This window comes from Spea bombifrons, chromosome 7 (genome assembly GCF_027358695.1).
Source record: "Spea bombifrons isolate aSpeBom1 chromosome 7, aSpeBom1.2.pri, whole genome shotgun sequence".
NCBI lineage: Eukaryota > Metazoa > Chordata > Amphibia > Anura > Pelobatidae > Spea > Spea bombifrons.
The window spans coordinates 42,820,976-42,842,370 of record NC_071093.1 but is presented as its reverse complement, the minus strand read 5'-3'; the positions used below and the strand labels follow the sequence as shown (position 1 = coordinate 42,842,370).

The window sequence follows — 21,395 nt, the reverse complement described above, 5'->3', positions numbered from 1 at the left end:
GCAGAATTTTATGAGTATAGAATGACTTGAGGGAAAGGTATTGGCATTTAATAGAAGCAGGAATTCTGGTTCTAGTTCTGCATATAGTCACAAGAGCAGAGTGAGTGGTGCAGTGATGGTGCTGCAGCAGCAGCAGCTCTTAGGATGTTTGGACCCAGTGAGGATCCGTACGAATGCTCAACAGGCCTTTTCTTATTTCTATCTATAGGTATTACCGCCAGCAATTGTATAACAAGCAACGTATACGTCATTAATAAATAAAATAAAGGCTTTTAAAACATGGCTTTTAATGCTTAGATGCCATTTATCCGTTAAAAAAAATGCATGCATCTTCTATATTTTTTTTTATAACCAATTCTCGTTAATTTAAAATTAGGAGGGTTATTTCTAGCCCCGACTATACTGTCATCCGGATAAATCATTCATAATCAGCTAATACCGCTTTCACTTCCCAAATCAAAGATGGCCGCCTGGGTTAACGCGCTTTGACATTTCCTGGCTGTCGTTTCCCCGAGCAGCCAATCGTGTGGCTCGTTCTCACGCACGGAGGCGGGGATTTCCTTATCAGCCAATAGCAATCCCGCAATCTGGAGAGGGGTTAGCCAATGGCGAGGAGGTTGCAGAGCAGAAAACAAAACGCAGGTAGTGTCGTGACATTTCGCGTGTGAATGTTCTGAATATCGCCTGCGAGATGTCCCGCGGGGCTGCTCCTGACTCTGACACGGCGGACGAGGCGGTGAGAGGGACCTGTGACGATGCTTCGATATGCAAAAGGTGAGGAGATACAGGGGCCCCATCCTGCTGCTCCATGCGGGGGCCAGGGGCCCCATCCTGCTGCTCCATGCGGGGGCCAGGGGCCCCATGGAAAGCTAGTCTTTAAAGGGGAACCCCCTCATTTTCTTATCACTAGTCAAAAATAAACACAAATATTCTGCTGTTTTCTTTTTTACCCCGGTTGTAGTTTTTTTCCCCCAAAAAAATATGTTTTCAGGCAGCTGCATATCAGCCGTTTGTATGAGTTCTCGCTCTGTTATCTGATCCCCGATCTACTAAACACCCCGACTCCTTATCACACTGCCTGTGGGGAACAATAGAATGGCTCAGTCTTAGTCACCCAGTCGGATCTCCTGACTAATTAATGTCTATGGAGGAACGGACTTCATTAGCATTGCCATAAAGCATCAACTCAGTGTGGTGTTTGAGCCGGGAAAGTAATGCAAAGTATCACATGACTGACAACAATAGCGGTATATATTTGTTCAAATTCATAGGAATACGATGGCTTTAAGCTTTTATATGGTGGGTGTTAGAAGGGGGCGCTCAGGGCTGATTTTTACCCCTTATTTGCTCGAGGTTGTATATTGATGATTGCGCTGCGTACTTGTGCTCTTGCAGGTTTGCCGTAAGTGTCGGCTACTGGAAAGACCCTTATATCCAGTATTTTGTGAGACAGGCAAAGGAACGGAAAGCCCCCGAGATCAACAGAGGTGAGTGACTGGGGGGGGGCGACTTTTACTTTCTGTATCAATGACTGTCCTTTAGAATTCACCACCAGTCCGTTCTGGCCCGGTGAACACCGCAACAGGGGGTCTGTTCGGACCTCCGTGCTCATGGAAGGAAAGTACTCCTATGTATTTCAGTTGAAGAGCTTTCCTGCCACTGATTGGCCGCTTTAAGCAGCCAATGGGTGGTAAGAATTGTTGATCCATTGAGGAGAAGTTTCGCTGCAGCTTCTGCGTCCGGTAAGTACTTTATTTTATTTTGGAAGAATACACAGAGAGTTTGAGTTACTCAGAGTAGTTTAGTATGCATTTTCTTTATTATTTGTTTTATATAGCGCTATCGTATTCCGTAGCGCTGTACAATGGGTGGACAGGACATAAAAAGTAGTATGTAACATAACAATTTGACTTACAGACAATGGGTAAGGAGGGCCCTTGTGAAAATTCTATTATATAATATATTTATATTATAAATGTAATATAATTTATATTATTATAATAATAGTGGGGCTTTCAGGGACCACCTGATTGGTTACCCCAGGGGTAAGATGGAATTGCAGAAGAAGGCTCCACGAGCAACATGCCCCCCCCAGTCATTTAATTAGGATTTCTCCCGCTATACTGTTTCTTCTGTGAATGGATAGCTTGCGATCTACAGCTGACCCCCCCGAGAGCGCTGCTTTTTTCTCTCTGGCCATTGAGCATGCCCTTCTCTCGTTTATTAGGGTACTATGCCCGTGTGCAGGGCATCAGTCAGCTGCTGAAGACTTTCCTGAGGAGGACACAGTGCAACTGCCAGATTATTAACCTCGGTGCCGGACTAGACACCACGTTCTGGGTTTTAAAGGTAATCAAAGTTAATTACTGAGAAGTGTTGGGGGTTTATAAGATTAAAGTAAAGTAGAATTGGTTGATGCATGCAGTACATCCCAGCACCAGCAGATGGCGCCAGTCCATCTTCCCCTTGACTAATGAATTATTATTTTAAATAGCACCATCAAATTCTGTAGCGCTGTACGATGGGTAGACAGGACATTACAAGTAGTGTGTAACATAACAATATGACGTACAGAAACAGTAATATAGTTTATTATTATTATTATTATTATATTTTATTTATTAACCGCCAACAAATTATGCAGCGATCTACAATTTAATTGGGGCCGTTAACACACACATAACAAATATACATTAATACAAACGGACACATAAGGAGATGAGCCTGTAAGCTGAAGAATAACCTTATGCTACTTTTACACAAAGCTCCTGGCAGGAATGGTGGGCTTCTGATGACCCCGCTCGTGAGCTTACAATCCGAGCTGTAGATCTATGTTTATTACATAGTTAGTATTAATGTAATTGGAGACATATTGCTCATAATCTTATGTAATAATGACACGTATTATAACATAAATACATGCATTGATAACTTTGGTAAACAATTCTATGTTTGGCTCAAATAAGATTCTTTACAGGAGGAATTCAAGATGTCACATCTCTTACGTCCCGCTGTTGCCTTAGGATCATCCAGATCATAGGTTTTTATTTAATTGTTAGGACAAGAGGTCTAAATTTATTAATAGAGGATCGTTGTGGTAGATAAGTGGTACAGCATCCCAGAAGTGGTAGAGGGTAATACAGCGAGGGGATTTTTAAACATGCATGAGATAGACATACGGCTCCTGAATCTAAAACGAGACCAACGACTGATTAAGGTTTGCGTCTTTACAGCAGGAGAAACCGGCAGACTAATCGGGGGGCCGAATGGGGCAAATTCTGTGTTTGTGAGTCATTGTTCATAAAGCTTTTGCAGCGAGTGACACTTTAGCTGAGTGACCGCTAGAGGGCGCTGCAGTCCAGGCGTTCTTTATAGTGATTAACGGGAAATGTCCTTGTACTCTACAGGAGGGGTCAGAGGGATGTTATAATGTCATATTATATAATGTCTTAAATATTATTTTTTGCATTTATTTGATCTACTTATCCAGACAAGTAACAATAATATAAAATGAAATGAATAACGCGTTGTGCTTTTAAATACACGTTTGTTTTTTTTCAGGATGAAAATCTACTTCCAGTAAAGTATTTTGAAGTTGACTTCCCTGCAATAGTTGCACGAAAACTGTACAATATAAAGTATGTAAACGTTACCCGTTACTTTGTAAATTTTACTTTGCCCTGGATTTTTGTTTTCGTTTTTTTTTTAAGCAAAATATCATTATTATAACAGAAATGTAAAACATCAGAATTCCAATCGCAATAATAAAAAAATAAAAATACAGGCCTTCCTATACAATCCTGTGGTAAAAGGACATTCCGGCACTTTTAATGCACGTGGTAGCTGAGTCGGCCCTTATCGTTTCTTTGAGTCCCCCTTGGCAAATGCATGGTGGGATTCTGCAGAGTCCCCCATATACATCGGCCCCTCTCCCCACCCCCGCTGTTTGGTTGGCCGGAGATGTGTTGGTCCTGGGGACTCTAACAAGACCTCCACGCACAGAAAGCGCTCCTATTGATTTCATTGGGAGCCCTTTGCAGCCACTGATTGGTCGCCTGAAGCAGCCAATCACTGGTGTGAAAATGAGACCATGGAGGAGCTGCTGCGTTCCTCGTCGAGGAGGCTGCCTGGTGCACGGCGGCGAGTCCTTAACACGTTCTAGTTTATTATGAGCGCAAACCGCAGGATGAATTTAAATCTGTAAGATGCTTTTCGTTACGTGGGTGTTTATACCGTTGGCTTTTTTAGTGCCAAACAGACTAATGTTTAACTTTTAATTGTCGACAGGTCCAAGCCACCCTTGTCAAAGCCGATAATGGAGTCCCATTCCGGGGAATCTCTTTTGATCGGTAAGTAAAGTGCCTTCTAAATAGGACTCTGTGCCAACGCGGCATTCGTGATGTGCCCGGGAATGCAGATAGGGGTGTCTTTAGGGCTGCTTATCTCCGGACAAAGATCCAAACGTATAAGGTAGCGGAGGAGTAAATTAACTCTTTCCAAGTTCTATCAAGAATCCATGAAGATGTTGTAAGATTTATATCCTTAAAGGAGGATGCCGTGGCTTTTATATCCTTGAGTTATTGTCCTGTAGTTTATTGTAAGGAATACTTGGTACAAAACAGCCTCATAAACAGCAACTTTATCATTAAGTTATTATTTCAACATTTCCCTTGGGCACCCGTGAGCCCCGCCACCTGGAAACCTCACGGAACTCGGCAACGATCGCATCAAGCGTGGCACGGCATGCAATGTAACGGCACAACTATCAGCGCAAGCCTCGTATTGTCACAAAAGTATCAAACGGCATCTTTTCTGACAATCCTCTGCATTAATGCGGGCAAAAAAGCCGTGATTTTAGGCCATTCCTCTGCTTTAATTGCGGTTTTGGTTTATAAAGCACCGACAACCCACGTAGCGTTGTACAACGCCAAAGCGATTGTCTGCGAAGGCGATCGAATGCCCTGACTGTGGGAGCTTTGGGTTCTCGGTCTGCGTCTGAAGTTCCCCTTATAAATATTCCGGGTTTAGAGTTTAATGATCTTGGCACAGAAGAAATCTGCATTTTTTTTTGTTGTGTTTTTTTTGCTGTTTCATAATCCGCACTATTATTATTACGGCTCGTAAAGCACGGGATCGCAGATTTGTTTATTTGCTTGAATTGGCACATCGTAAAAGTTTGCTATCGGAGGGAAAGGTGCAAACGATTGCAAAGCCCGTGCACTTTGTCCAAGCTCCTCCCGTCGCCGGCCTCGTACCCGCTCGCGTGTTTTCCTCTCCGAAACTGGACTTTATGCCCCAAAACAGATCATGATCTGTTTGCCACAAGAGTCTCTCCTTTAGCCTACGAGTAACCGTTTAACTCCTGGGGCATTTCTTGCTAAATGCAGATAGTAACCGGCAAGGGAAATCCAGGGTGAAAGTATGGAATGTTTAAGTAATCGATTATCTTACTGATTACTGCGCTGAGCTTTCTCTGTTATCAGCATTATGGCTGAAATATTTATTATCTATAAGGCAGCACGTGGTTAACCCCCTATGGAAGGTATGTTTATGCAGACAAGCTTCGGAACGACAGAGGCAGACCACAACAATGTTACATTCTTGGCTGGATGGCTGTTCCAGGTGGCCACTACTCTTTCACAATGGAGAATGCAGCTGTCTGAAACCGGCAGCTTTCCAAATAAAAATCCAGTCTCAATATGGCTGCTCGCTGCCAGACCAATGACGTTATTGAGCGTGCCAGCATGCAGGACAGGGCTGATCCGTGCTAACATGTAAGCATCGGTGATTCTGATGTCACAGCTACCCCCCCTCTCTAATCCCACCCCATAGATTAAAAAACATACAATATATATATATATATATAATATATTGTGGACTACAACTTCAACGGGTGGAAATGTGTATTCTGATCACCCGTAGTCAGTACAATGAGAATGGAGTATTATAACGGGGGTCTTTCTTTGACTTGGGTGGGTTTTGGATAAAATTCATCCTGAATTCTTCAAGCTGCCGGAGAATTGCTTTTTGTGACCGGTGCCCTAAAAATAATAATGGCTTCTATAAAAGAGGCCAGCGGTGTTTTATAAAACGTTTTAATAGCTCTTTAAACGTGTTCCCGATGCAACAGCCGCACGAGTTGCAAAATAACAGATTTTTCACATTTTTATGTCCCTATTGCTCTTGGCATCCGCTCCTTTCCCCCGGCGTCCTTCTCATCGCCCGCGGCGACGATTGGGCAACAGTGTGGGTGATGCCAGAAATTTAGGTCAAACACTTTGAGAATTGGTTCAGCTTACGTTTTAACAGATATGTGAGAATTTAGGTCGGAAGTTTCTATTATTAATTTGCTAATTCTTTTCTTTCCCCCCCCCCCCAGACGCTCACAGTTTAGATTCATCGCGGTATTCAATAATCGGAGGGGATCTTAGAAACCCAAAGGACTTGGAGGAAAAGTTAAAGAAATTCGGCATGGACACAGAGTAAGGTGTCTGCTAAGCATTAAACGTCGTGCAATCTAACCTGTAGCTCATACGTGTTAACGAAGGAACCCATCCCTTAATATTTATAATCTAACTTTATAAGGATAAAAGGGGCATTACCATGAGAAAAAATTTATTTTACTTCCAAAGTGCACCAAGTTAGCATATAGTGTTAGAGAGTGGGTGTTAGCGTGATTGTGTGGGTGTGTGGTGTTACAGTGGCATAAGTGTATGGATGTTGGAGTGTTAGTGTGTGTGTGTGGTGTTACAGTGGTGTAATAGTGTATGGATGTTGGAGTGTTAGTGTGTGTGTGGTGTTGGAGTGTTAGTGTGTGCGTGTGTGTTACAGTGGTGTAGTTTATGGATGTTGGAGTGTCTGTGTGTGTGGTGCTACAGTGGTGTAATAGTGTATGGATGTTGGAGTGTTAGTGTGTGTGTAGTGTTGGAGTGTTAGTGTGTGTGTGTGATGGAGTGTTAGTGTGTGTGTGTGGTGACGGAGTGTTAGTGTGTGTGTGTGTGTGTGTGGTGTTACTGATTTAAATGATCTTAACGTTTTTTGTTGCTGGAATGGATAAACTGCATGTAATTAGCGGGCACGGGTTGCGTGTAATTAGCGGGCACGGGTTGTGTATTAAAGTCCCCCGCTGAGCTCCCAGCAGAAGTGTGGCCATAAAGTGAGATAACGCGGCAATGTGGAGCAGAGAGGAAGCAGGCAGGGGTCATCGGTTCGATTCGATAAAAAACAAGAAGAGATTAAACTCCGTATCAAAAAACACTTAAAAGTCCCGCGCTCTATAAACGCTTCTCCGTAACGGATATAAAAGCGGATCACCCGTCATGGATCTCCTTGGCTATATCCACTCCCAAACCCCCCCCCCCGTGTAATTACCTCCAGGGTCGTTAGAAGGGGCAAGTTAGGCAATATTTCCAGGGGCAGTTACATTCTATCGGTATGGGAAGGGGTAGCTTTGGGCACGCGTTATTTGAATGGGGCACCGAGTTGTGGGTGGAGTTATGCAAATGCTGTTGCTTTTCGTAGAACGCCCTTTTTTTTAGCGTTTCCTTGGTTTCAGGTTACCGACTCTGCTCATCGCGGAGTGTGTGCTGGTGTATATGACCCCCGAGCAGTCGTCGTGCCTGTTAAAGTGGGCGACAGACACTTTCTCCACAGCCATGTTCATTAACTACGAACAGGTAGGTGCTCCCAGAGACGTACATTAATTTATTATTTTAAGTGGAACATACCGGGCAGCCCCCTATCACTGCTCATGTTTTATATGAGCTGCAAGATCTGTCACGTTTCCCCCCAAATCCTGTACTAAACAAACCCCCGTAATCGTATTCACAGATTTAATGTATATGTCATTAAAACCCACTTTATGTATACCATGGGGGCAGCCATCTTTAACTTCCTGTTCTGAGGATCGGCATACTTCCTCCCAGGTCTGTTCTCTCTCCCTTATTGTTAAGTTACTGATTGTTGTTGATTGGTTCAGGCAGCCTTTGTAAAGCTTGGTGAGGAGAAGGGAGAGGAATTTGATTGGATAAATCGTGTTTTTTGCTTTTCTTTATCTTGTAAACCTAGATATTTACAAAAAAAAAACGACATATATGTGTTTCTAGCCGTTTCCTCTATAAGTCTCGTTCCTGTTTTTTAGGTGAATATGGGAGATCGGTTTGGACAGATTATGGTGGAGAACCTCCAGAGAAGACAGTGCAACCTGGCCGGCGTGGACAGCTGCCAGTCCCTCAAGTCTCAGGTGCATCGTCGGGGGAACAAAATAAGTAAAAAAGCCAAATTTAGGGAACCCGCCACCAAAATTAATTAAAAAAAAATATATCCGCTTAAGCCAATCTTATTGTGTTTTAACTGAAGATCACAATGTTCTGCGTTTCATGGGTTCAAACGAGGCTACTAATAATTGCTAATTAATATATAATTAAAGGTAAGAAGAAAGAAAAAATGTAAAAGAAGAACTGGCTTTAGTTATGATATTTGTATAAATGACTTATTCTTAGGATATATTACTTACCCGTATTTTGGGACAATTTCAGGCAATTCTGTTAGTCTTTCAGTTAAAATAATAAAATAATAATTATAAATCTTTCGCGCCGGCCCGGTTCAGTTAGTCGCGTCGGACCTCTACGGGGGGCCGCGCATGTTTATAGGGTCGGAGGCGATGCGGTATCCGCTGTCAGTATACGCTCGTGTGTCTTTAATTGCTGAAGTCGGTTTATAACTCTCGCCATTGATCGGTGGCCGTGACCTTGCGTGGTTCGCTCAGTCGATATACAAACGTGTCGCTTTTTGTGATAATGCGTCCGTCGCTCGGGATCTATAACCGACTTTGCTTCCTCGTGCGATGAAAGAGGACTTTATTTTATCTCCGGCTGCCACGAAGCTCGGCAGATGACCCGGGGGGGCTGTCGTTAATGATTCTTACCAGGGTTTTTAGTAATATCTGGGTTTTCGGAGTGTGTGAGACCCCCAGCGGTGGCGTCCCGGGGGTTTAGTGACTTCTTTCTCTGCAGATGGAGCGCATGCTGCGTAACGGCTGGGAGACGGCGGACGCCTGGAACATGATGATCGTGTACAGCAATCTACCCCAGGGCGATGTCGGCAGGTGCGCTGCTCGAAAGCATAGAACGCTGACCCGATCGGCCCGCCTGGTCTGCCCTGCTCTTAGAATTAACTTAGAAATCCACGTAAATGACCCCAAACTCCTTAATGATCGCTAAAAGCTAGCGGTTCCGGCTCCATTATTGTCTTGTCTTCCGCGCAGGATCGAGAGGTTGGAGTTTCTGGACGAGAAGGAGCTGCTGGATCAGTTGCTGCTGCATTACTGCATATGTTGGGCCACTAAAGACGCGCTACGTCTGGGTAAATACCCGCCGGCCGGGGGTCCCGGGGGTTTAGGATGCGTTTACGGGGCTGTATGCTTTAATCGGGAGGTATGGAGGGTGTCCTGTATGTTTTATGCGTCCCGCGGCCCCGGTTGTTTAGATCAGGAGACTTTGGATCTTATCGTGATGTTTATTATGCTGATTGCACTCGTAGCGCGCAGGGAGCCAACTCTTCTAAACTGCGCTCTACTAAATAAAATAAAACGGTCGCTGTGATCAGAAAAGATTCCCCCGCCGCTTAGGAAGAGTCAGATGCCGTGCATTGGATTCTAACCCCCCCCCCCAAAAAAACGGCTAATAAACGACACGGCGCTCTTTGGTCATGCTAACCGGGAAGGGGTTAATCTGTTTGGAAATGGATGCACGTGTTGGAGTGGTTGCGTGGACTAGCCTTCCAGCAAACGTGGTAGTAAAGATAGTAAAGGAGTTTCAGCGTAGATGGGATATGCATTTCAAAGTCCAATAACCTCCTTTATCTGCAGACCCGGAGGCGGCCGTTGGGTGACTTTCCCTGTTCAGACCCCGCATAGACTTTCATTAGTCAAAGTGTCCAACTGGTGATTGAGACTGAGTCATTCTATTGTTTACCACAGGCAGTATGATAAATAGCCAGGAGCTACTCAACCTTACATGCGCGATGATCAATTCTTCTCTCTCTAGGTCTGAAAGAAATCACGTTCTGACATTAAAAAAAAAAAGAGTGACGGCGCGTGAATGAAGGCCAGCGCACCCCACGGTGCAGCGGAGCGACCTATTCCCCCCCCCCCCCGGCTCGCCTGCCCTACGATCCCCTCTGTCATGGAGAAGAAGCCGAGGCCGGATCGCAGCAGACGCGTCACCCGCTCCTAATTGTTGTGTTTTAAATAAATTTCGTTTTGGAAGTTTTTATCTCGTGTTTTTTTTTTGTATTTCCCGTGTGATGCGAACGGCCGTCACCGCGCGAGTACAAACCGATAATATTGGGGGAGGGGAAGGACCCCATCCAACGAGTAAACGCTTTCTTATGTGTGTGGATTCCAAAGATGGGGAAAACCGCATTGAAACATTTCCTGTGCAAAACCCTAAAAATAATCAAAATCTAACTAAAAGGCGGAGTTAATTACCCCCTCCGCGCAGCGTGCCTGGTTTTATCTCATTTTGTTCCAATAAACTCCCTTTATCTGCAGATCTGGAGCCGCCGTTGCTGGCAGTCATGTGATATTTTGGGTGACTTTCCCGGCTCAAACACCGCACTGAGCTGATGCTTTATGGCAATGCTAATGAAGTCCGTTCCTCTATAGACTTTCATTAGTCAGAGCGTCACACTGGGTGATTAAGACCGATCCATTCTATTTTCTCAACAGCTAACACTGTACAAAAATTCTATTGTTCCCCACAGGCAGTCTGATAAGGAGTCGAGGGGTTTAGTAGATCGGGGCTCAGATAACAGGGCGAGAATCATACAAACGGGGCTGCTGTGATGCAGAGAGCGCAGCGTTGTAGGACTCTGACGTACGCTATAAACAAAGACAATAAGGTGTTTTTATCGCAGTGGATTCCTCGGAAGTCTCTGAGATCGTTGAACCATCTTTCTTCTCTAAACCCCTTCCCTCCGTCTTCATAAATTCTTCTTCACGCCCGCGGGTTGTTTTATTGCCCCAGCTTAATCCCCGACGGGGTCACATGACGTTCCGCCGCCTGCGAGGTTTCTCATCCCGCTTGTTTTCCGCTGACGTCCTCTCCCGCCGGATCATACCCTGAGTGTCATCGACCCGGCTTTTCCACAAACGCCTCTGCTGCCGTCATCTCTTTAAGGGATTCTACACCCAGCCGTCCATACTAGTGACGAGGGGCCGACTATAATTTGCTTTCAGAGATCTCCGCTGATGGGAGAAGGTGCTGTGAGGACGTCAGACATCCTTCAATTAAAGCTTATTTTATTTCACGCCGTCAGGTCAGGGAAGACTCATTTTCGTTGGATGAATTCTCCTTCTTTTGGGGGCTTGGAGACCCCTGGGCCGCCATCGTCTGCTTCCATCTTACTAGATCCACATGCATGTTAAAAAAATAAATAATAAAAAAAAAACCCTTGCTGTGTTAGCCTCTACCACTTCCGCTGGGAGGCTGTTCCACTTATCTACCCCCCATCTCAGTAAAGTAAACCTTCCTTACATTCCATCTAAACCGCTGACCTTTTTAGAGCAGGAGTAAAAGCGTTTGTGTGAATATAATATATAATAATATAATAACAGGGCTACATTAGTGCCGCAGGTAATGCGATGACTGTATAGAGGTTATTATTTCGCCCCGGAACCAGACGCTTTGCCATCTTAAGTCAATATTGAGCGTTTTAGCGTTCCAAATAACCGCAAATAGCCAGAGAAGCGCCCCGGCGGTATTTGCCGTTCATAGGACCTCTCCGTCAGATGAAGGATCCGACGCCAGGCAGATGCCGGAGAGCTGAAGTACCCCCGAGGCATAATGGATGAGGTAAATAGCAGCCGGTAGCGAGTAATTGTCACCGAGCCAAAAAAGGGCAGCTTTTCAACGAGTTCTCTGCAAATAAGAGGCCTTTTCTCGAGAAGCCACTCGGCTCGAGCGCCGGATCTTTCCTGCTTCTTGGTGGATTTCTTGAAGTGTTTGAGTTGCCGCGCTCCGCTGTGTAATCAGAACGTGCGCGGCATCGCACTCTGACGGCTGGCACTTTAAGGCAGGCTATGTTGTTATGCCCATGCGTGCCTCCCAACTGCCTTGTTTTGCCCGGGACAGTCCCGACTCCGGGACAGAGGTAGAGCTTGGTGGGACAGCTGGATTCGGGACGGGCCGCAGTCCCGAGGTCCCGATTTCGTTCTCCGGTGAACCTCCCAAGCTCCGTCCCCCCAGAAGTTAAGAGATATGCCCACCTACACCGTGCAATGCGGCACCTGCTTTGGCGACGGTTGGGCGAGTTGTGGGGTTATTGGCCAACGGCCCACGGGGCATCAGTCAACTGCCCAGCTTGGCCTGTGGGGCATTCTAGATCCTGGAACCCAGGGTTTGTCCATTAAACGCGATGTGGCTCCAGTTTTCGTGGCTTTTTTGGGGTGATAACACGTGTTTTCTTGTCCCATATCTTCCCCATATCTCCACAATGTCCCAGTTGTTGGGCACGTTTCCGCGGTCCTTCCGAGCCGGCCTGCGGTGCCTCTCTATCATGGGCCAGTGAGGGAGATCAAAGTACATCCGCCGAGTGCCCACTCAGCTATAAACCTGATGAAGGCCTCGGTCATCGCTCCCACGCGGCCGCCTTGTGATGTGTTATAGTAGAGCACCACAGTATGACATCATATCCTGGCAGGATGAGGGTCCTGCTCCCAGCCCTCTCTCTAACCATGTCCCTTGTCCTCCAGTAACCATCCACCTGCCGACCTCCATCCCTGACACCCAGCGACGGTGCCATGTTCCGGGCAACTGAAATGCCGTAGTTATCCTCTCCCACCTTTGGGAAATTCAGCAGCAAAAAATGTCTGCGGTAAGCTTTCTTCAGCCATTTGCATCATACGTAGTGTCACGTCTACATCACATAACCACTCGTGACATCATAACACATGCAATATGTGTTTGCTTCTGCGGAGAGTCTTTGTTTCCATGACATCACCCACAGGACCACGTTTTATACTTTTTGTCCCCTTTACTGAGTTAGCAAAAGCAGACAATGAATCCAGTATGGGAGGTTCAACAAGATCTCCAATGGCTTTTAGGGCCGTAGAACCCTCTGATACCCTCATACCCAGCAAACATTCTGAGCTCCTAGAAAAGAGGGGCATCAGGGGAGGAAAGGGGGGCATCAGGGGAGGAAAGAGGGAGACAAGGATTTGGGGCCTAAAGAGGGACTGACTTTTCAAAAAAGGGACACTTGGGAGGTATAGTCTTGCTTTTTGTTTTCTTTATAGAGATCCCGCTCCTTTTCTCGTTCTTGGGATCTGTGGAGTTGGACGTTTTATGGCAGAAGGCATCGGAAGGTGTACGGTGTACGGTGTACGGTGTGCGGTGTACGGTGTGCGGTGTACGGTGATCAGAACGCGCTGCAGCGTTTTATCTGTGTCATCTACAAGGACTATTCCTGACCCCGTCCTGAACTCTCACGCTAAGTAACCGTGCGCTGGATTATCTGCCCACATGCGCGGAATCTCTCCTGATCGCTGTCAAACAGAAGTCACCGGACACGGATTCGAGCGCACGGGACGGGGTTCTGTGCCGCCAGAACCGCGGGATTCAACGCCACACCGGGCTTTCTTTATGATGCGACCCACCGGCTGGGCGGCAAGGCCAAGGAACTGAATTTATTTAGAGGTAAGAAACATTTGTAGAAGGAAATGAAGAGATGGGAGTTGGCTCAGAGAGTGGTAGATAAGTGGAACAGCCTCCAGCAGAAGTGGTAGAGGGTAATACAGTGAGGGTATTAAACACGCACGGGATAGGCATACGGCTCCTGAATCTAAGACGAGGCCAGCGAGTGATGTAACATTCCACAGATCGCCGTTCTCGAATACTTTCGTTCTTTCTCGTGTTTTTCTCGCATTCCGAGGTTTGTAATATTACATCAGAGCGGCTGAAACGTTATTATTTGTCCAAATCTTTGCCGGCCAAGTCGCGTCATCGGAGGAATAAACCTCTGGGATCTGAGATTAATTCCGAACGTTTCCGGGGCGGAATTTTTAAGAGAAACCACATTCGGCAAACACCCGGCGCATGACGTCTCTGGAAAGTTGGCTGGACCCTTATCGCGCGGAGCGTATCGCACGGACCTTATCGCACGGAGCGTATCGTGTCTGCGCGTAACGGCCTCCTGGCGTGGGCGCTATAGAAGCAGAATGTTTGTAGACGCCGGAAAGACATTTCCAGGTGACCCTTCAAGGTTATCGCTAGATAAAGTCTGCCGGCGGACTTGTTTGCCCAAACGGGGGAAATACGGATTCCAAGAAAGCATTGAGCGGCGGCCAGGAATCGGGGGGAGCGCTGCCTTTAACGATGGGATCGTTCCACAGAGAAAACCTCGTGGTTACCGTCTCTCCGGATTGCTAACACTCTAATTAGATCAACGTTAAACCGCCTCAGCAGGCTTTTACTCATCGGCACTCTTACCCGGCCGTCACCCGTCTTCCATTAAACGCTCCTTCACAGGCTGCTGATACACTTTATTTCTTAAGGGTTTTCACAATTATTATTATTAAGAAATGTATTATTAAGAAATGTATAATAATATATATAATTATTATCATATATAATAAATATAAAATAATATAATTAATATCATATAGAATTATTATTATTAATATTATTATTAAGAAATGTATAATATATATAATTATTATCATATATAATATAATAAATATAAAATAATATAATTTATATCATATAGAATTATTATTATTATTATTATTAAGAAATGTATAATAATATATATAATTATTATCATATATAATAAATATAAAATAATATAATTGATATCATATAGAATTATTATTATTATTATTATTATTATTTAGACATGAATCTAATTATTACCATATATATGTATTATTATTTAGAAATTAATTAGATAATTATTATCATATAGATATTATTATTGTTCAGAAATTAATTATTTAACTACTAGCATATAGAAATTATTTTTATTATAATTTTGTTATAATTTATAGCTTAATTATATAATTATTACCATATAGATTTATTATTATTTAAAATTTATATAATTATTGTCATATAGAAATAATAATAATAATAATTATTATTATTATTTAAATAAGACTCATTTAGCCCTATCTTTTGCCGCTGTAAAGACTCAAACCTTAATCAGTCGTTGGTCTCGTCTTAGATTCAGGAGCCGTATGCCTATCCCATGCATGTTTAATCCCCTCACTGTATTAGCCTCTACCACTTCTGCTGGGAGGCTGTACCACTTATCTATCACCCTCTCAGTAAAATGTTATTATTATTATTATTATTTATAACACATATTATAAAATTATTATTAGGATTATTGAGCTGAGTTGGGCGAGCCTGTATGTGATCACGATGAGCTGAAGAGCTAGCGATCAGCCGGGAACTTGAGACGTACGTTTGGGATTTGTGGTGCTGTTCAGGTGAGGATCAGCCCGGCACACGGACGGAGATTTTTATGTGACAGCTCGAGACGGATTCTATGAGCCTCATCGTTTGGAGAGTCAAATATTTGCTCTTTTTTATTGGGAGTTATTCAAGGAAAGAAGTTGCTGAATAAATCTCCGTGTTCTTTCTGAACTTTCACACCGGTGGCTTTATGTTTATATATAACTTTTATCGCATGAATAAATGCCACTCCGTAAAATGTTATCAATCCTCATTAACTGTGTAAATAGAGCGAGCACTCGATGAAAAGCTGGTCTGTTAGCTCAACTTCACTTGTTGGACGTCTTATTCCAAAACCGCGCTTTAACATGGAGCTGCCCCCCCCCTTGGGGTTATAGCGGCTTCCAGGAAGGCTTTACTCAGGATTTTGGGGAGTTTCTGTGGGATTTTTTCCCCGTTCATCCAGTAGAGCGTCTGTGAGGTCCGGCGCTGATGTTGGATGAGACGCCCGGCTCCATTCCAGTTCATCCCAAAGGTGTTGGATGGGGTTGAGGTCGGGGCTCTGTGCGGCCGGAAAGTTCTTCCACCCCAAACCCATCCAACCGTGTCTTTATGGAGCTTTCTCCCCCAGAATCTTGCTGTACAATGGGCCAATTCTAAATGAGATCTCCTCAACCAGCCTATTTACTCTATGAAGGCCCAGCACAGCCATCCACAGACTTTTTATTGTATTTTGGGTGCCGACCGCTGAGAGTGCTGACCGGGGGAGCTGTCATAGGGGGTCCCATGGGTAGAGTAATCGCTGCCGGGCTCCAGAGAACGTGTTTCCACTGCTCCAGAGTCCAGTGGCCCAGTGACGCCACTCCAGCCGACGCTTGGCATTGCTCATAATGATCTTCAGGTTCTGTTCCCATGGAATCGAGTTGGATATTGGAAACGTCCCACCAAGCTCCAACCAAGCTGGTTGTCAAACAGATCGTGTACATAGTGACCAGGTTTCTTGTCAAGTTTGGATGTCCTACTGAGCTTAATGGACACCTGGGTCAACTTGCCTCCTCCTGTTGAGGAGAGTCATATTGGCAACCCCATTTGTCCATTACAATCCAAGTGGAGATGTGGCTCTGCCGTGTTGGGTTTTCTGTGCGGGGTTGCCCGTTGAGTCGATGTTCCTCATCCTGAATATCTGAGCTGGACCTTTTGTCTTGGACCGCTAACTTAAACATTAATGATCAGATTCCATTGAGACTAAGATAATGAATCCAGTGTTGGTAAGGACAGGATCTCTGTGAATTGACTTGATACATGGTTGATACATGGTTGATACATTGTTGATATGTTGTTCATATGTTGTTGATGTTTCTTCTTCCATGTGAAGATTACTGATAACAAATCAGAAATGTGTATGCGTTATTCACAACAGAATAGAGGGAAAGCCGATAAGTGTCCTTTAGGAGTCATGTTCTTTGGTAAGAGTAGATCCATATGACTGCAGGTGACTACGAGCTGGTGAGTCTGACACCTGTTCCTGTCTCAATGATAAAAACACTGATGATATATGAAGTTATCGTGTAACGTAGTGTACGTGTTAGATTTATTAACCGGTATTTGTGTACGGGAAGGTAGTTTTTGGCTCTGAGACATTGTCAGAGGTACAAAGGAATCGTATCCCATAACCGGAGTGGAAGAACTTGGCCCGCGTGTGTCCTTTCCATCAAACAACCCTTTGAATACATTTTTTTGACTATGTGACATAGATAATGCATCAGGGTGGAGCAGAAAAGACATTTTATCTACAGATAGCGAGGTCAGGGACTCTATTCACATAAAGACTGATTAACAAGTTCATGCGTTTAAGATTGAATGGAAAGATTTGAGTTAGACAGAGAAAGACTGCGCAGAGAGATATGAAAAGAGAGCGTTAGGCAGAGTGAGAGGGAGGGAGAACACGGGAAGATGAAAATAATGAATGTATATACAGTATGTACAACTTATATATGATCTCTGGATCTGAATGCTTATTCCTCCCCATCACGTTTAGCTCACCTGGGGTATTTTCTTTTCTTTTCAGGACACGCTGTAGGTAGTTTTTGTAAATTGATTTGGTGAAGGAAGAATAACTTTTTTTTTAATGTCCCCCATTGTGTCCCCTCATTTGCTAGCAAAGTTTAAAGAGTACAAAAAAAGGTCAATTATTGTGCAAAAAGGGACAGCAGAAACGGCAGTTTATTCACAAGACTCAGCGCTTTTTGAGTTTTGTTTTCTCGCCGCACTTCCAGTTTTTCTGCAGACGAGGACAAAAATTCTTGGCTTTGTGTCGGTTCCCCCGGCGGGGTGGGAAGTGAAACTTTCACCGAGGCACGGCGAGCTCGCAATGATCATAACCTCGGCTTTTATCCAATCACGATGTAAAGCATCAACGTTAAAAACAATAAGCTATTCTGTAGGGACTGATCTAAGATTCCATGGACAAATCAAAGTCTAAGGAGCTTTGTCTGCCCAGTCTGGGGGCTGGCGAGGGGGAAAAGGGGCAACTGCCCCACGGACTGCTCTAATTTTAGCATTTTACGTTAGAACCTGATCATTTCTCTGGTTCTAATCGCAATTCCACATAAATCCACTAGGGGCAGAATAACGAGGCGTTAAGGCAGCATTTTCATCCGGTCTGTATGCTTTTTGCGCTCCTTTTATTGGATTTTTATGCAGCCCCTTTCTGTAAAAAGTGTTCTGGACAGGACTAGGCAGTCTCTGACATACATCTCGGTCTGATATTACTTGGCCACTTGGATGGACAGGCTCCTGGGCTGAAAACCACCTGCCGTCCTCTGCAAATTTCTTGAGTTCTACAATGAATAATCTGCATGAGTGGAGACTTACAAGGCCATGATATGTCTTCAACTACCGATGCATTGAGTCTCTAATTAGTTGGACCCCCAAGTATCATGAGAAGGTATGGATAAAGAAGACATGGATGCCCCAAAACCACCATAGTATGATGGTCAACGGGCCCTAAAATGGTTATAACGCTGCGCCCCCCCCCCTGTCGCCTAGGGATTTTTTAATTCTCAAGTCATATTAAAATATAAAAAAAAAAATGTATTGATGTTGGAGGAAGACCTAAAAAAAATGTCCATGAATCTCAAGCGCACCGGCGGACGGTTCGAGAAGACGGGTTAATCAGAGTGGAATAGTAACGCTATCGTATGATCAAGGATATGTAAGAAGCGTCATTCCCTCCGGCTGTGAACTCCCACTCGAGGAGTCACGTCTGACGTTACTTATCGATGTAAAGCGAGAGGACTTCATGCCAGCCGATAAACCCGCGCCGCGGCCGATTGCTAGAAGCCCAAAGCTGACATTCCCCCCCCCCGTTCTTGATTATATGTAATGGGAAGCGCTTCCCGTCCCGCCGGTGGGAAGGTGCGTCATCCCGTCGCTGGGCATTACACAGCCGGCATTGTTTCCACACAAAAAAAAAAAAAAAAATGAAGGAGAAACACTTAAGATTTCTGGAGTTTTTTTCTCGCTGTGAAAAGTGATCTTGAAGCGTTTTATTTTAACTGTTTGGTTACTGAGCAGGTGCATCCAGCCCACTCGTTCGGCAACGGACGCTGGAATTACAAGTATGAAGCCCTCAACGAAACACTCAACGAGAAGTGCGCGCGTCATATATGTATATAGATATAGCATACCTGCCAAAAGTCCCAAATTTCCCGGGACAGTCCTGTTTTTTGGACGTCTACGGCGCACACGGCCGAAACGCTTGTAAATGAGTTCCAAACTATCCAGTATCTGCACTGGGCAGCCTAGAGCTTAATGCTGCAGAGTATGAGGCCCTGCCCCCTTAAGGCCCCGCCCCATTTGCCCCAGAAAATGTTAGTGGAAGATAAGTGGAACAGTCTGCCAGCAGAAGTGGTAGAGGGTAATACAGTGAGGGGATTAAACATGCATGGGATAGGCATACGGCTCCTGAATCTAAGACGAGACCGACGACTGATTAAGGTTTGATTATCTACGTCAGGCAACACAGGAGGCTAGATTGTCAAGTTCGTTAAAGGCTAATTAGCAGAACAGTAGTAATGATTGGATGATGACATCGGCGATGAGGGATAGAGTTAAAGAATGATGTCATTATTCTATTGGTTTTAGATATGAAATGCTCTGATATTTTTCCACCGTGATTCACTCGGTGGGTAGAATTAGCAGACGATCGCCGCGCTCACAGAACGTATCAGCGCTCGATAAAACATCCGGGTCTTATCAGTGATTTGCTCAAGGAACTCCTTTTGTTTCCGACGCCGGTGATGCTGGAGGTTCCTCGACGTTACAATCCAAGTTAGAGTCACCAGGAGGTTCCTTTGTGGGATTCTTCTTCTATCTGACTGCCGAAAACTATAGAAAAGATAGAATGTTCCAGATCTTCACGCAGAGACTCGGGGGGGGGGGGGCATCCAGTGCACTGCTTCGTAAAACTGCGAATGGCTCAACCGAGAATCACCCGTAAAGTCAGGTGAGAGAATACCCAGGGGCCACTATCTGCCTATTTCACCCCCGAAAAGAAGAGACAAAGGGATTTATCCACTCAAGGGAGAGTTAGAGGAAAGCTGTGGTTTCCGGTACACACACATCATACACTAACACACATGCTAACATCATACACTAACACACACGCTAACATCATACACTAACACACATGCTAACATCATACACTAACACACACGCTAACATCATACACTAACACACGCTAACACACTCTAACATCACACACTAACACACACGCTAACATCATACTCTAACACACGCTAACATCATACACTAACACACACGCTAACACACTCTAACATCACACACTAACACACACGCTAACATCATACACTAACACACACGCTAACATCATACACTAACACACATGCTAACATCATACACTAACACACATGCTAACACACTCTAACTCCATACACTAACACACATGCTAACATCATACACTAACACACGCTAACACACTCTAACACCATACACTAACACACACACTAGCATCATACACTAACACACACACTAACATCATACACTAACACACACGCTAACACACTCTAACACCATACACTAACACACACGCTAACATCATACACTAACACACACACTAACACACACGCTAACATCATACACTAACACACACGCTAACATCATACACTAACACACACGCTAACACACTCTAACGCCATACACTAACACACATGCTAACACCAAAAGTGTACACTCACACATAAACACCATACAGTGACACAAACACACTCTAACACCATACACTAACACATTCTAACACCAGACACTAACACACACGCTAACATCATACACTAACACACACATTAACACACACGCTAACATCATACACTAACACACTCTAACACCATACACTAACACACACATCTGTCCATTTCAGACCTGAACAGGGAGGAATTTATATACTATGGGGAGTTGATACGAGAGTTTGCTAGAAGCTGGTGGTTTCCAGCAAACACGCTAACATCATGCAATAACACACACTCTAACACCAAACACTTACAAGCTCACTAACACCACACACTTACACATACACATACTAACACCATACACACACATGCTAACACCATACAGTAACACAAAAACACACCATCTCCCTCTCCTCCTCTCTTTCCCTCTCCCATCTACAGAGGCAGCTTGCATGTCTCTGCGTTCCATTTAGTGAATCGAGCCCAATGTGTGCCCCACAAAAATAATGTCAATCTATCCATTTTGTTTTACTTTCTCTAATGCCAACTCGAGCAGTAAAAGGAGTTTGTGACCGAGGAGCTTGCAATCTGTTACATAGAGAGAACATTCAAAGGGTTTTTCACACAAAGCTCCTAAAACCCTCGAATTAAACCAATTTTTTTCCCCTGATTTACTAAATGTTGTGATTTTCCA

General features: G+C 44.5%; 1 protein-coding gene across 1 annotated transcript; it reads left to right on the top strand.

Moving 5' to 3' along the window:
* Window positions 1-588: 588 nt before the first annotated feature.
* On the top strand, window positions 589-10,272 carry LCMT1 (leucine carboxyl methyltransferase 1). The gene is made up of 11 exons (XM_053470849.1): window positions 589-774; window positions 1,396-1,487; window positions 2,228-2,349; window positions 3,562-3,638; window positions 4,288-4,349; window positions 6,380-6,482; window positions 7,556-7,676; window positions 8,141-8,242; window positions 9,015-9,106; window positions 9,266-9,363; window positions 10,047-10,272. Exons 1-11 carry the CDS (start codon window positions 692-694, stop codon window positions 10,067-10,069), a joined length of 975 nt encoding a protein of 324 aa, XP_053326824.1. The 5' UTR covers window positions 589-691; the 3' UTR covers window positions 10,070-10,272.
* Window positions 10,273-21,395: the final 11,123 nt, after the last annotated feature.